Source organism: Centroberyx gerrardi, chromosome 12 (assembly GCF_048128805.1).
Source record: "Centroberyx gerrardi isolate f3 chromosome 12, fCenGer3.hap1.cur.20231027, whole genome shotgun sequence".
Classification (NCBI taxonomy): domain Eukaryota; kingdom Metazoa; phylum Chordata; class Actinopteri; order Beryciformes; family Berycidae; genus Centroberyx; species Centroberyx gerrardi.
This window is the reverse complement of record NC_136008.1, coordinates 16,200,847-16,217,633: the sequence shown is the minus strand read 5'-3', so window position 1 is coordinate 16,217,633 and position 16,787 is coordinate 16,200,847. Positions and strand designations below refer to the sequence as shown.

At 42.4% G+C, this 16,787-nt stretch overlaps 1 protein-coding gene across 1 annotated transcript in view; it reads right to left on the bottom strand.

Moving 5' to 3' along the window:
- Positions 1–16,787, bottom strand: part of fhod3b (formin homology 2 domain containing 3b) — a 91,177-nt gene that overhangs the window by 68,854 nt on the left and 5,536 nt on the right. The window contains exons 2-3 of the mRNA XM_078287158.1: positions 15,101–15,207; positions 8,896–8,960 (exon numbers count right to left, since the gene is read on the bottom strand). Coding sequence (XP_078143284.1) covers positions 8,896–8,960; positions 15,101–15,207 — 172 coding nt within the window. The remainder of the gene's footprint in view (positions 1–8,895; positions 8,961–15,100; positions 15,208–16,787) is intronic.

Sequence of the window (16,787 nt, the reverse complement as noted above, 5' to 3'; positions counted from 1 at the left end):
AGCTATAGTTGTTCCTTGGCCTTCAACATGTTCGCAGCTGATAAAGAGAAACAGACACCTGATGGCCTGGCTAATATTTACAGTGGATCACAATGTGGCCTACAACACACTCATCATTCCATAGCTATGGATCATGTCTGCCTTCTAAGTGATTATATCACTGTTGTGGACCAGGACATGGGTGACTGGCCCTCAAATCATTAACCCATCGCCATAAACAGTTCTCCACATACTCTCTACCTTTGCCAAATGGCTCACACAGAACATGCCGAAGTTTCTAGTGGCACGCAGCCAGTTACCACAACACAGTGTGTGACATGGGAAGTCACAGGTGTTCCACTGCTACATTGAAGTGAGGAGTGAGGCTGAGATAAAGAAACAGCACAGGACATTGTTATTCTGTCTTACAGACCCTGAAATGAACTGGCTACACCTGATAAGAGAGCAACATAACATCTTGCAAGTTTCCTCTGGTTGCAACCAAAGTTTCTAATAGGCCCCCGCTTGCAGTGAAGGATACTGGAGATGAAAATAGGCAAATATTGACTCTAAATAAGGAGGGAACAAAGATGAATTTCAACACCACCAATCTCATCAAGCGTTTGAAAGGTTGTCACAATAAGGAATATAGAGAGCATGAGCAAGTGAGAAGGATGAAGCTAGTAAGACAGAAGGTAGGGATACTACTCTCACCCAGTCTTCTATTAAGGAAACTTTTAAAAGATGCAAAACATAGAGCCAGGAGAGCATGATAGCTAGAGATAATAGCAAATATTATGGAGTTTATAGGTCTTGATAGCCACCTTTGGTTGTGGCCACACTGAGCTCTGGACTGAACTTTTTGGTCATTTTAATCTTTATTGTTCTATACCGCCAATGTCAGTTCAAAGACTAAATCGGTCTCAGTGTATGATAGCGACAAAAATCCAATAAATCCTCCTTCAAAGCAAGACAGAAACAGTAAGTGATTCAAAGCTAGCTAGCTGTGACAACACTCCTTGATCCAAGTGAGAAAACAAAAAAACAGCCCTGTCATAGAATTGTGTCTAAGCAACAGTTACTGTAACGACAAACAAAGAAAACATGAAATGCAATTTGGTTCTCTTAAGCATTTCTCATATTCTCCTGGTAGATGCAGAGAGGGAATGAGACATGTTGCCTTACTGAGACATTGACATCAAAGCAGGAGGAAAGAAAAGGAGCCAGCATGGGATGAGAGGGAGGATGTGAGACGGAATTCCATGGCACACTAGGATTTGGCTGAAGGCCAGTGGGGTACTGAGTTAAAGTTCAGGGGACTTTGCTAGTCAATAGTGTAACTCTCAGTCTTCCTACATGGACCACAACCCCAACCCCAAACTCATATCTCTAATCTCAAAAACAACCAAGACTCACATAAAACAGGGATTGACTGAAACGTTCAGGAATGGGTGTCATACCTTATCAAATTTAGTCACTCTAGAATGTAAAAGAAATAATGAAAATAAATTATATTTGCCAGAGTAGCAGGTGAAATGGTGGAGTGACTGGGTGGCAATTTAAGTAAATTAAGTCTAAGGGGAAAAACAATATTCACTGGAAAATCCTAATCTACTATAATCTAATTTCTGCATTCAGTTAAACATAATTGTATTTAAAACTCTCTGTAACGTGTCAGATGGATCACATAAATTAAAAAACTCCATGCCTGTGTTCTCTCAATCTGCTCCTCCTCCTCGTCCTCCTCCATTAAGGACACAGAGAGAGGGCAAACACTGGCTGTGCAGAGGCAACTCAAACCTCAGCACTAAAACAGCACAGTCCCCTATGTAAATACACAATAAACAATCCTTTGCAGACATCAAATAAATGTTGGTTCGAGTAAAAACAAACTCAGATTCCTTCCAAGTTTCCTTCCTGTGAACAGTCAGCTGTTTAAAGTCTGTGGCTACTGAGGTTACACACCTGTCCGGTTTAACAAGGTCTGCTCCAGTCTCACAGCAGCGGTAAACCCCAGAAAGGCCTGGTTCATATGGCATCTACTCCACAGAGTCTAAGTCCCACATCATGGTGTGCCAGTTTTAAAAAATGACATTCAGTCATAAGCACACAATTAAATGTAAGTCATACCAATTTTCACATCCAGTCAACAGCATTTGTGGCAGAAATCTGGCTGGTTCTCATCAGTGAATGGAGTAGAATAAAAGGGATAGAGTATCATTATTTGACACTCAGACACAATAATAGGGTTAGAGGATGCCTAGATGTCCAGAGCCACACGGCTTTGTTCCCTGGTCAGGTTTAAGCTGCATGCTCTCCTCCCTCTGCCCTGTAAGCAGAGCAAGATAAAAATACTTCCCTCTTGGATGAAAACGTAGACAGCTCTCTTCTTTTTGGATGGCTGAGGAGCAGCGCTGAGGGGCCTTACAATTGGAACCAGATGGCTTCTTAATATGCGCATGCCTTCGTAGGAGTGTGTGCATGCGTGCATATGAGCATGTGCATGTGTATTTATGTTATAGTAGGTTAAAATCTGTGTGTGGTAAAACTTTACATACAAAAAGAGCCAACAATTAGCTGTTCAATACAGGTTGTAATCCTACTAAAAAAGGACATGTTTGCTTGTTAGATGCAAGGGCATCTAGGACAAAAATAGGGAGAAATTATCCTGTTAATGAGGAATTAACACAACCTATGTTATTTCTCTGCATGGTGCTGTCTGGCCCAGCAGAAAGTATATGAAAAAGAGAGAGTGAGAGGAAGTATGAGGTCAGTGATGCTATCAATCCATCCACTGATCTGATCCACGGAGTTTTGCTATCAGCTGCGATTTGGACGGCAAGACCCATTCTCCCCTGTCCTCTTCCTGAGATGTTTGCTGCCTCGGGTTTCTCCTCTTTGGCACACTGTTGTTTAGGTTGGCCTCCCGGTGTGACTCTAACTCCATGATCCCATTTTGGGGTCTCTTTGAGGGGAGCCAAAGAGATGAGAGACCGGGCCATTTGATCTGCCTCTGTGTCTCGCGGGCTCCCCATGACATGCATGTTTTTAATTATTCCCCTGCTTGCCTGGCACTCCCTGGACACTGCAACATGACTTGATATTTGATTTGATTGCTGGAATGTGACTCCAAAGTGTGGCGTGACCCTGAGGTCTGCTCAGTATGTGGTACTGTAACAAGGACTAATCCAAAGCTGCATTGTGCGAGAGCTATAACGTGGATATTTATTAAATCAGACTAAATTCTTCATTTTGTGATATTTTCCCTGCGTTAGTTTTAACTGTAGCAAAGAGCTGGATATGACCCACATCTTGGGTTTAATTGGCTGCATCGCCCAAGGATTAGCTGTTTTGGCTCCATACAGAATGACAACAGACATTTCAAGCTGTGATCTTGTCTCTAACAGGCACATTAACTACTGGAATTGTTTTTTTTATGTGTGCTCACAAAAGTGCGGATGGCTTAGCGCTGATCTGGCAGAGTGTGTGGAAAAGACAGGCACTGTGGTTGGGAAGACGAAGATAACCTGCAGGTGATCTTACTGTCTTAAGTCATTGTGCTGACATCCACGAACACACACACACACACACACACTCACATTAATGCGTTAATTAGCCAAACCAAAACACTGAAAGCCCACACTTAATAGTGCTTACTTCCATGCAATGAACTTGTTAGCTGCCAGACATTCATCTCCTTACATTGTTTACAGAGTTAACTGACAAGGGGAATAATCACAGAAAATTTACGGCTCAAAGTCTTCCATTTTAAGAACCACAGAGGTTCTGTGAGCTCAAAACTATCAATTTGACAAAAGTACAGTGTGAAAGAGAAACACAAGTCAACAGCGGTCAGAGTGAATCATGCCCTGTGCACAGATTATAAGAGGTTATAAAAGAGAAGGGAGATAATCCACTAAGAATGTGTCACCTCTGATTACAGCTGTCACCCCTCAGCTGGGATCAATGTGTTAACAGATGAACCTGCTCTTAAAGGGGAATACCAACGAATTTCAGTTTTGAAATGTGTTATTTCTATGTTTGTGAACACGTGTTACATGCCACCCATAACCAGAAACAAAGGAGGTTATACCACCCACTGATCTGCGATGTCTGGGATGTCTGGGATGTGCAACCATAGAAAATGAATTGCAAAAGTTGGTGACAGTGATAGTATTCAAGATGATTTTCTGTGGATCAGGGCACATTTTCTGGATTGTAACTGGTAGCTTTACTGTATGAAATTTCACACAAGCATTGAATTGCCAAAGGATGAATTCAAGAAAGTCTTGGTTGGAGTCTTGATTCTTTGATTTGTGAGAGTTGTTGATGAGCTGTCCTAGTACCAAACATAAGTGACACATGTAAATTCTTAAAATTAGTGGTATTTCCCTTTAAACACGCTGTAGCCTTTAGTTGGGTATCTCTTTCTCTCTCTCTCTCTCTCTCTCTCTCTCTCTCTCTCTCTCTCTCTCTCTCTCTCTCTCTCTCTCTTTGCCTGTCTGTCTGTCTGTCTCTCTCTCTCTCTCCATGCCGTCACAGCACAGCAACTCTGGCAGCTTCGGAAACAAAATGGCACAAACAAACGAGCAATCAGGACCTACTGCAATTGTATTTGCGGACGGGGCTAAAATAAGCACAAGACTGCTTTAATCAGGCCCTCTCCACCACATCTAGTCCACCGAAAACAATAACAGTCCAACAATCGAATTAAGCTGCTTGTGGCCAAGGCTAACACGCAGAGAAGGACAAGTTCAGCTTATTTTCAAAATCCCACGCTATTGTGTTGGTCAAACAAACAGAAACAAAGATCAAACCAACTCTACCACTGGTTATCTAATGACAAAAACACAAAATTGATTCAAAAGTAATATTCTTTCTATCCCCCAAAGACTTCCTAAATATGTAATACTGTATATCATACATATAGACAAAGCAAAGCAGCTTCATACCACCATGACACAGCAGCTTAATTCCTCTTCAGGAGGGAAGTTGCATGTGTGGAATTAAAATTTCCCTCTAGCTTGCTCATTTTGTCTGAGAAAACGTGACACTTTTACAGTTGAAGTCATTGCCTCATTCATTTTTTATTCAATACCGTCTGCCTGGCTCTTAGTTTTTTTTTACCAAGCGCTTCTCTGTTATAAATAAATAATCCAGGGAAACAGAAATATCTGTCAGTCACATCTATTGTCTGGGAGCGCTGGCTTTAACCCTCGCACTCTAGGAAGGCTCATACTACTATTGCATTCATTGTAAGTCACTCTGGATATGTGTGAGTGTCAACTGAACACCTAAAATGATGTAAATGTTAATGTGAGTCATTAGGACTTCATTTGCACTAAAAGTTAATAGTCACAAAACAGGTCAGGCTAATGAGGCCACACTCTGCGCAGAACATCCATAGATAAATCGTCATGCTGTGCCTGATAGGCGCATTTAGGACACAAAAAGCCTGGATTACTTCACTCTGTGATTACAACGAATCGCCGTGTCAGAGGGCTCGGTAAAGAGCAGTTTAATAAACCATTAGCTCTTTGGGTGAGCACTTTCCTTCCTCCGCTGACTTTGTTGCACAGATTCCCCCCTGGTCTATGTGGAGCCATATGTATGTGTGTGCTAATGACTATGATTAGGGAAGCCTGGATTAGGTCTTGCTGTGGTTCATGACACACACACACACACACACACACACTGGCACACACATAGGCACGCAAACTGAAAGTTAGCCGTCTGATGAAGATCTATAGGGTTACAGAAAACCAGAAAACATAAGCAAAGTTGTGTACATTACAACTTAATTAAATCTTGAAATACAACCCTGAGGTTTTCCACAAAATAGTGCTAAGTGCCTACATATAGGATTTTAACCAACTCATCAGTGTTGTTTATGGGGGGGGGCTCTGGGATAAACAAAATATATATAAACAACTCAGATGTGTTTAACACTTGGACTGATTTAGCACCCAATTTCTGTACACACAGCTCATAAAATGGAGATAAAATTTAAATGGGGGAAGGCATTCAACAATAATCTAATTACATCCAACCAACACTTCCCTAGTGATTTCGATGTGAGTATTTTTGGACTAAAGGCTAGCACAAATAAAAGCGTAGTGTCTTCAGCTCAAGCTTCTCACACTTAAACCAATGGTGCTTTCCCAAAGGATGTCCGGACAAAAGCTGTATGATGCCTCTGTACATCTTGTACTGGGGATTCTCCAATGGTGCTATATGGTGCATGGGACAGCTTTTTTTCATTACATAACATCTCTCATTAGTGAAAGACAAAACAGCAACAAAAACCGCTGACGATAAGGGGGCACTCTTTGGGGACATGCACTTTTTGAACTGAGAGTAGACAGCAGGGAGCAATGAGGGAAATGCTCAATCCCTTAAGACAGAGCAAGTACACAGCCTGAAGAATACCATGCCATTTGTCTTTGGAAGACTAACCCTACCTTTATCTCCTGTGTGGAGCGGGCCTGATCAACAGTAACTGTACTACACATGGGGCTACAGGGTAAGCCCTCTAGTCGGATAAAATTAGGCTCAAACGTCTGGACGAGTTACAGTAACAGTGACCACCTCGCCTAGAGCAGATAAATCAGCCGGCCATGCGGATAGTCACTGAGAGAGACTATAGAGGGGCAACAGGTGGCTGTCAACTTAGAGAAAAAGAGGGTCATCATCCACTTAGAGAAGGGCGGCAAATCTGTCTGCTACTCTCCAGGATCCTCTAAACTAAGCCAAGCAACAGCAGGGGCAGAGAATAGGGTGAAGCCAGGCCAGAGTAGTGTGGAGTCGGATGAGGTTCAACCCAAATACTCTCAAATGCATGTAACCTGTTATTTCAAGGTAAAACTGGAAATATCTTTCACCTATCCAGTGTTGTGAAATCAGGGAGCATCTTGGAGACTATGGAGGAAAGGAACAAAAGAAAGAAAGGAAAGAAAAGAATCAAAGCATATTTCAATAGCATAAGTAAATTTGATAAAACTTAGCCTCAGCATGTTCTTCTTGCCTTCTTCATAACCAACTTATGGAATTTAAGTAAAACATTACAAACAAAAGGCCTGACAGTAAAATAGCTTGGAGCTATGTATCAACAATATGATGAACAATATGAATTTTGCAATGCTTAAAGAAGATTCTGGTATAATATATGATAGGCCTACTGTATCAGATTGCATGATTAAAGTGTCAAGAGTAAAAAGGACATACTGTGAAAGAAATCCTCTTTGTAATCAACATGTGCAAACAAGGCCTCGTCAAGTTCAAGCAAAAGCTGTCTTTCTCATTTCTCATGTCTTGCCAATAGTTTAAAGAGTTGTCATGGCAGAACAATCCCAGTAAAATATCCATTGGAGTTTCCCAACCTTTCCATTACACGTCACGCATCAGCAGGTAGAGTGAATAACCAGAGACAACTATCAGAGATAGTTCTCGGATCATAGTGACTTCATTCAAATGAAAGATGTCTTTGCCCTTGGTTTACTTCTATTGCACTACAGAAAACGATCAAATTTAAAATCTGACAACTTCGAGCTTAATGGCTTTTCCAGACCCTGGGTTATTTTTGCCCTTGCAGCCTGAAGAGGCGGCAGTGTGTGTCTTTGTGTGAGCCGCGTGTGTTCCTGCACGTTCTGCCACTGACAACTGGCACTGGCCATAGAGCCCATTACTAACAAACCCCACACAGAGCGTATCTGGCACACCAAGGACTTGTGTATAAATCACTGTGCTGGTTAAACAACATTACACATGCACTAAATAAGGTAACAGAGTAATTTACGATTATTTGTCAGTGCCATCTTGCCACACAGTTGCAGGTACAGGGACCGATGGCATGTTCACTTCAGCTCTCAGATGTGATGAGAAGTCTGACAAAGTACAGTAGTTAGCAAAAGGGCAGGCATGCATTTGGCATCCTCAATTTAATCAAAAGTCAACCTCTGATGTGTATGTGTGTATGTGTGTGTGTGTGTGTGTGTGTGTGTGTGTTCTAGAGGTCGGCTGTACTTTTGATTACAGCCTAGAGGAAGCCTTTCTAACTAAGATGCTGAAATATCAACAGCTGGAGCAGACCATTTCACAGCTAGGCTACAAGTGTAAACTTTTAGTTTTCATATTTGGCAGCCTGGGTCATGTGCACAAGCTAGTTGTGAGGGGCCTTCAGATGGCTGGTCTCCCTAAAAGAAGGGCCAAGCAGTTAGCGAGGTATTGTTCAGCATCTGCTGTCATTGGTAGCCGCTCAATATGGAGAAGGCGTTGTTTTTTATATCCTTGAAGTAGATTCTGTCTGTTATCCCTCGACCTGCCACTGTTATCATCTTGTGTGTACGCAACAATGTGGCTGCCAATCAGGCACTTTTGTAACTGACTGACCCAATATCTGATTGCATTAATAGTGTTTATGTCCTTTGTACCTTGTATTTATGTGGACATAAATAAATATTCTAAATGTGCGTGCGCGTGGGTGCGTGCATGCCTATGTATGTGCATGCATGTTTGCATGTGTTTTCACTCAGCACTCACTGCTAGTTGCCTCACATTATTAGAACAAACCATGGGGCCCAATAAAACAAAGTGATAGAACATGGTAACTCTATAAGAACATAAATGTTTTTGTTTTTTTTGTTTCTTAAGAATCTGCTGGGTGCTTGTGCTTTGTTGCCAGGTAGTTGTTAAGATGCTGTTAAGTCTCACTCAAAATAAGACTGAAGCTATTTCCCCAAACTGCGACTGTGGAGGTTCAACAAGGACAGCAATAACATCATCCACAGCAAGCAGAGGTAATTAAAGCTCATATCTATCTGGTGACACAGACTGAGGAATACAAATTGACCATTGTGATGTGTACTGAATGAGACATGATAAATAGACAGTTTACAGTACTGTTGGTAGTTTACTCACCAATGCAGGCATGGACTCTAACAGATAGCTGTGTTCGAAGAATAATGCTGTGTTTCTTGCCTCTTCTGTGGAGAGAGACAGAGGGAGAGAGATTAATGTTACTTGGACATGAAGCTATCTGAGATTATTTCAGTGTGTGTGTATGTGGAGGGGGAGGACTACATAGTATCAGATGGGACATGGGCATACACAAAGATAAAAACACAGAATTTCTCTCTGAATCTAAGTGAGCCATCAATATCTCTGAGGCAAGTGCTGACAAGAAAATATAGTTGAATAGCTACTGTGAGAAAGTGCAAAATGTGATCTTCAAACTCAGTTATTTTCAATGAATGATACCATTCAGCCTTATTCAAATCCTGCCCTCCCATAACAAACTTTTAGCAATGTTTTCTGGGAAACAACAGTGGAGGGAACAAAACGGGGCAAAATGGGTCTCCAGAGGTGAAAATGAAGGATGGGAGCTAATCAGAGGTCAGCTCCGCCCCCTGTGTTCATGGAGAAATGCCAGGACCCTATCACTCTCCTGTCAACAGCGTACAATGTCCCAATGACAATCCAAAACAAAGGTGACAACAATGCACGCCTATTCAATTCAATTGTGTAATTGAATGTGAGAGCAGTGTAGTTGGTAGCCATACTGAGTAGAATTTTCTGACTCCAACATCCCAACTAGCTAAAGGGGAAGCATACAGACAAACCCAGCAGATGCAGCACTAGATGCTAGAGACCAAAGCCTAAATATAAGACCAAGTACTCCATATTCACTTTGTCAACACGCATGACCATGCTGCACAGAAGAGCACAGCAGGTAGCTTTGCGCAACACCCCCCTCATAATTCCGCTCTCTGACAAATGGGCTTTTGTGCCGCCTGCACAATGGCTGTGTGATGCTCCCGACTGGCCCAGCGCCAGCAGCGGACTGTCACTATTAGTGACAATCAGGCCGTAGTGGCTCTGACACACAGAGAGAAAGCCTAACAGCCAGGAGGCCGTATCCTGCTGCCCCACCATAAACAACCAGCCTCACTGCTCCACACAGCCAGACAGACAGACACGCCAGCATCCTCCCTGCCCAAGCAGTCAGACGGAGACACTGAGCTGACATGCACACCAGCAGATCACATGGCAGGGGAAGTCTGTATAAGCTCACTATTTATCAAATATAATATCCCGCAACAAGCAGAGGCGACACAGGAGCAACATCTGTCAACATGGGCCCACGCTGGTGAGATGAGACGGCAAACAGGAACTTAATCCTCTGTGATGCTGTTGAGGCAAATGGGTAACCAGAGCCATTTTGTCATGAACTTCTGCTTTCTCTCTGTCTCGCTGCAACTGTATCCCTGTGCTTAACCAAGACCTGAGGCTACACAGGCCAACATGCTCATTATCAAATTAAACAAAAGTGTATGGAATATAAGTAAGGCTTTCAGACACTCCTTACCAATTAACCATGGAAATTTGAAACTGCCACATACTGCAGGTCTGTAGAGGGTGGAGCCCAAACTTAGAGAAATAATCATTACAGTAAAGAATGCTAACCGAACAACAAATTGGCTACATGTTGGGATATTATACCTTCTGATTTCCCAGGTCTTCTAAATATCATTCTCTTGGTCCTATCCTCCCCCAGAATGTTCCAGCTTCTTCCAGCGATGGTATATTCATGCCAAGGCAAGTATATCTCATCCTTTTAAATCTGATATTGTTTGTGGTATGGGACATCATGCTTCTAAAACACCTCTGTCTACCATTCAAGTAAGCATGACTAATCCTAAAAATCTCATGAAATAAATGAAACAATGAAGCTTACTCAATCAGATGGCTTCAAATAACATAAAATGACAACATATGGCAATCGCTATTCATTCTGTGCATTAGAAGCAGGAGAAACCTGCCATTTGTCATCATCACTTTGCATATCATACATTACAAACAAGGATGCAGCTATGGAAACTTAACATATACCTGCCAATTATACCTGCCAATTATACCCCCCACATTATTTTCTCTCCATCTCCATTCTCTAGCCATTGCTCTGCTCTATAGCACCCTCATAAAGCTGTGTCTTAATCCTAATGCCCGGAGCAGCAGCTACCGGACCGGTGGACGCCTGCCAGCTCCACGCTCTCATGGCTTTATCTGACGGAGCATTACTGGCCCTGTTTATAAAACATCACATAATGTGTACCCACAGAAAGCGAGCTGGGGAGGGCGAGAAGGGAGCGTTTACCTCAACGGCACACATACTTGGAATACAGTCAACCCAGCACTTCCCCTCGAAGGCCAATTAATGCCAGACAAGAAGGCCCCACAGAGGCCTACTGACTCAGCACTTCTGGATGAACAGTCCTACTTGGGGGGGAGGAGGGGGGGGTGTTCAGCACTCCTATATCAGTCTCTATAGAGCCCCGGGACATATAGTGCCCAGGCAAGCCAACAAGGTAAGGAGGCTGAGGAATTAGACCAAGATTATTCACAGGGTTCATGTCCCTCAGAGGGGCTGCTTAACTAACCATTGACCAGGTCTTACACCAGGACATGCACAATGCATGAACACACACACACACACACACACACACACACAATAAACAATCACCAAGCTGTTCTGCTCTGTTAATAATACCCTTATACTGCTCCACAAACACTGAGGGGACAACCTCCTTGAAGAAAGTTAAAGTGGTACTCCGTTTGACAATTCCTCTGGTTCTTTTCAAATGTGCTTTTTCTCTTCAAATGAAGATCTTGTGTGCTGAGTGTGAGACTGAAACTATGTCCAAGTAGGTCAGAAAAAAATGAAAATAATGAAAGTGGAGCCGTCCTAAGAGAGATGAAAGGATGTGATGGGAAACTGTGAATAGCTGAGGCCAGTTGGATTTTAATATGCTTGACTTCTAACTGCTTGTCAAAAACATCATGAACACACAATAAAACAAATAAGGGCACATTCAGCACAAAGTTTTTGGCTTTCAGATGTGCTTTATATATATATCAAAGCAATGAAATGCTAAGAAGGATCTTCTTCTGTGCTACATGTCAGCTACACATTTCACATGCTGAATCAATTATGCAGTCAATAACAGTACCCTATGTTATCGTTCAAAGACAAACCAGGGAATAAGTCCTTGAGGAAATACACATTTGCTAATCATCTGTCAGTCAATGTCACATGTCCAAGCAAAAACAACATGGAGCCCAAAACCTAATTCCACACATGCGCTCAACGCAACACCTTTCCCACAACATCAGACAAAAATTCCCCAGAAACGCTAAGACAGGCTCCCGCTCTACGATCCATGTAATCCACAAAAATATGCAAAGGCTATAAATGTCTATAAGCACATGTCAGGCCATCTGATCCTCACTACATCCCCCATACTCCACCTCAGAGCAGGACTACAGATCCAGGGAATTGTGTGCATGGGATTCAATCAATCTGTCATAGGAAGAAACCTTAGAGCAAATGACACACTGACCACTTATAACCGTGTGGATGTGTCTGAGCATAAGTCGGGGCTACGGTCAGTTTATAGCCACTAAGTGAGACTGTAGCAGAGATGGGATGGGGGCTGGGAGTGGGGGGGGGGGGTGAGTCACAATCTCCTATAGCTGAGCTTCATAACACGGTGTGGAAGTGATTATGGCCCTTAAGCTCCCGTGACATGGATATCTCCTGGCTGTGCGGCGCTCTGTCAGAGGATCATACTTTAATCTGATTGTAAAGACACTAGGTATGACACAGGCGCCTCTGGAATGTAACCTGTCATTAATATCAATTACAGATGGATTCAATGTTCAGTGATCAGGAGCCTTCAGGAACTCAGGCTGCATATGAATGGAGTACTATTCTAGTTCTAATGGATGGTGGCTGGGCTTGAAGCAGGCTCCATTTTTAAAGCATGTTAATGTGAGTTAGTGTGGGGTTGTTATTTAAAGAGCAATTGGATCTTGTAAAATGCAGGAAAAAAATGGGAAATACACAGATTATTTTCTGTGAGTTAAATGTCTTGGAGTTGAGACTGCTGTTGAAAGACCTCATGCAGTAAAAGGAGAATGAAAATAAAATAAAATGGAACAAGTAAAGGTGAAATGCCTCATCAGACCTTTTATTAGCTCAATAATCATCAAATCAACAACACTCAGCAGTGGGGGATGTGATCCTGGGCACATCAGCACCATAAAAAGCCAGCACGCAGAATTACCCTATTTTTACAAAATAATGGCTAACCACCTTCACCCCCAGCCTGCTCAGACAACACTGTGTGGGTTTAATGACACACATCCATACCAGCCCGCGCCAGCTGGCACGGCCCGGGCCCTGGCAGGCTCGGTCTTTGACGAGAGAAGAAGTGGACCACTTTAACCTCACAGCTCTCAATAGACTCCCATAAGCTCCTAACAATTTCAGATGGAACTGGGAAAGGACGGCACTCTCAACGTCCAATAGAAACACCAAGCCAGAGAGCAGCTTATGAATTCCAAGTTAGACAAATAAATCCATAGATGTTTGTGGTCCAGCCGACCAGGAACTCCCATGCCAACCTTCGGTTTGAGATCAACTGAAGTGGGCGGTACATGGATGATATATCAACATACTCTACAGTACATGAAAAAACATATGGAGTTAATAAAGCAATTGGCCATAGAAACTGTACGGGAACGAAATAGAAATGAAACTAACACAATTTTAGACCTTTCCATTCTTCATCCAGGTCTAAGAGTTATGTCAAGACAAAGCCTTGTTCAACGACATGGCTGAGCTATATTACAGGGCAAATATTACAGCTAAATTAGAAGCTCAGAGGTGTATTTGTAGCGAGTGTGGGATTGTAGTTTGGCCACCTTTACCGAGAACAGTGAGGTAACATTCAATCGCGATGAGGGTGATTACTCATGAGACTTGTCTACACGTCTTAAGTGGTTTAGATGACATCACTGCCGCGACTCGGCCAGGGAGGCCAGATATTTTAAGTGACACGAATGGATGAATGCCATGGAAACTCTGAGGCGTTTAGACTGGTAGAAAAAAAAGGCGCTAATGCCACTATCGCTTCAGGAGAACTGATAAAAACGTATCAAGGGCTGACTCATATTATATTCAAATGTCACAGAAAATTGAGAATGCCATGTCACAGGAAGACATGGCATTCACTGTATCTAGTTTGGGTAAAACACAATTATATCAACACCACCTTTTAAAGACATGTTTGGAAAAATTAGAACAAATAATAATTTACCAACAGATTCCACTAACTTGTCCACTGACAAAATAACATATTGATGAATATTGTTAGCTGGGTGATTCACAGAGAAATTACTGGTGACAATAATGTTAAAATTTGACTCTTTCTAAAGAATCTCAAAGCGTTGACAGAGTTTTGAGAGTGAGTGTGCCTCAAGCGGGGTGAAGCCCGTCCCCTCAGCTCTTCGACAGACCCATCCACCTCCTGAGAGCAGCTTATGGGCAGGATAACTCAATCAGCTGAGACAGAGGAGGCCAGGAAAAGGGATTATTTCCCTAAATCGCCCTGAACCGAAATGGGTATCATTATGATCCTGATCACTGTAATAGAATCAAATTAGGCAGGGGAATATAGCAAGCAGGAAATTAATACATATCCCCACGGCCATGGATTTAAATATCTTTTTCTCTTATCTCCCCTGCATTTTTATCTCCCCTCTCACTCTAAAAACAATAATCACATTGTACTGACTCTTGTTAAAGCAGAGAAATACCTTTAACCTCAAGTCAGAGGGTGCTTTTCAAATCTGGTTTGTGCAAATCAAAAACTTTCAAGTCACTCCCCCGTGAATAATAGGTATAATCTCTAGTCCAAAACAGCTAATTTGACCATAAGAACATGAAAATCTATTCTTGGACAATCAGAGCTTGGCAAGTAATATATGCACCTGCTAGGCGGTGCCAGTGCCTCTTGTGTTTTCAATTCGAGCCACTCTGGCCCAAGTCCCAGCTGCGTCTTTTGAAGTGCAGAGAATATATGACCAGCCTCTTTAAACAGGTATACAGATTTATTTCAAATTGTACCTTTATAGTGCAGTAATTCAGCTTGCCTTTAATTTCAGTATGCTTTGTACATGCAATTATTTGCTTTTGAAGCATAATGATGGTAAAGGAAAACCAAAAAATTAAGAGAGAGAGAGAGAGAGAGAGAGAGAGAGAGACAGAGTAGTGCTTTCTTACCCTCCTTCCTCCTGAAAACCCTCCAGTTCATCTCTCTGTTCTGCCAAGGTAGACTCCAAGTCCAGGTAGCTTCCATTATGGGACAGCTGAAGGGCACAGTCATCAGGCTAAACAGGAAGGAGACACAGTAAGACATTAAATAGGTCTTGTGGTAACTTCATATCCAGAATCACATTATCAAACTCTTGTGAGATTCTATCTTTTCACAACAAAAAAACCTGTCCATGCCTGCTGTGTGAAAAAAATACCATAATTTTTTTTTTTTTTATTTCAGTTATTTACAAGTACAAACAACTGTGTTCTTGTTATGGGTCCATGGACCAAATTCTAGATGTATTTTAAGTTTCTGTCTAGCCAGCAGTAGATAGTGGAGAGTTTTTTTTTTTTGTTTTTTTTTATCAGCAACTGTCAGCACTCCACAATGTCAAGCTGAGAAAGGATAGAGAAGTCAGGCAGATTTGGGGCAGCTTGGCAGTCTGGTGCCTCTTATCCTTCTGCTCTCTCTATCTGATAAACTATCACCACACACAAGGTGATTCTGGAGAGGCGGCGGTATTATTTGTTTGTACTCGACTGAACCTGCTGACTCAATCGGTAGTTGCCTAAAGCCTAAAGCCCTTTTGGGAAGGAGAAGATGGGAAATGAGCGTGTCTGTTCAGTGGTGTGGTTGACCTCGGAATTGGAGAGATTAACCTATTTATATTCAGAGCCTGTCAACTCCGCAGGACAGCAGCTCCAACAGAGGAGCAGAGGGCAGGAGCTGAGGACGGGAAAACAAACACCGTGATGGGAGGACTTAACACATGACCAAGGTGGAGAGAGCTGCACTGCTCTGCTCCATCAACAGTGTGTGTGAGGAGTCAAACAACACAGAACCAATTAACACCCATTAAATTAATTTGTCTTTTCTTGTCATTGACTTTCATTGAGGCTTTTGCAGGGTAGAAGAGATAGATGATACACTATAAATGACTATTTATATCTCAAATAAGCACCACAAAAAAAAAAATTCTCTCCACGAAAGAACAGCAACGCATGTAAACAACGTCTAAAACCAAGTGTTTTTTAAATCAGGACCCTGATTGCCAGGTCCGATGCAGTTCAATTTCCTCCCACATATGACAGTAACTTAATTAAATGTGGAGGGAAAAGGCTGGGAAAGACATTATGGGTCTGACGGCTTTGATCTGTTCAGCCACTCTGTTTGTATTACTGCACTACAGCGCTCAAGGACTGTGTCATATTTGAGAACTGAAACAAAACATGTGGTTGGCTAGGATAACGCTCTTGCTCTCTCTCTCTCTCTCTCGCTCCCTCTCTCCCTCTCTGAGAGCACTGTCCTGTTTGTTTCCTTTGTATGGTAAAACAAAAGCTTATTGGTAATATGATAGTCCCAGGGATTATAGGGCTGAACATCTTCATCTTGCGAGGACACCGGAGATAAGGCTACACACAAGGATGATGGTGTAAACATACAAAGAGTTCAATCACTTGGGAAATCCAATTGTTTCAAGGACAGTGACAAGTCTTATTTAGATTGTTCTTGATGTTCTTACAGTAAGACAGACAGAGAGAGAGAAAGGGACAGACAGACAGACAGACAGACAGACAGACAGACAGTGAATAAGGCAAACAGACAGAGGAGGAGGGAGGAGAGAGAGTGTTTCTCCAGATTACAGGACAGATT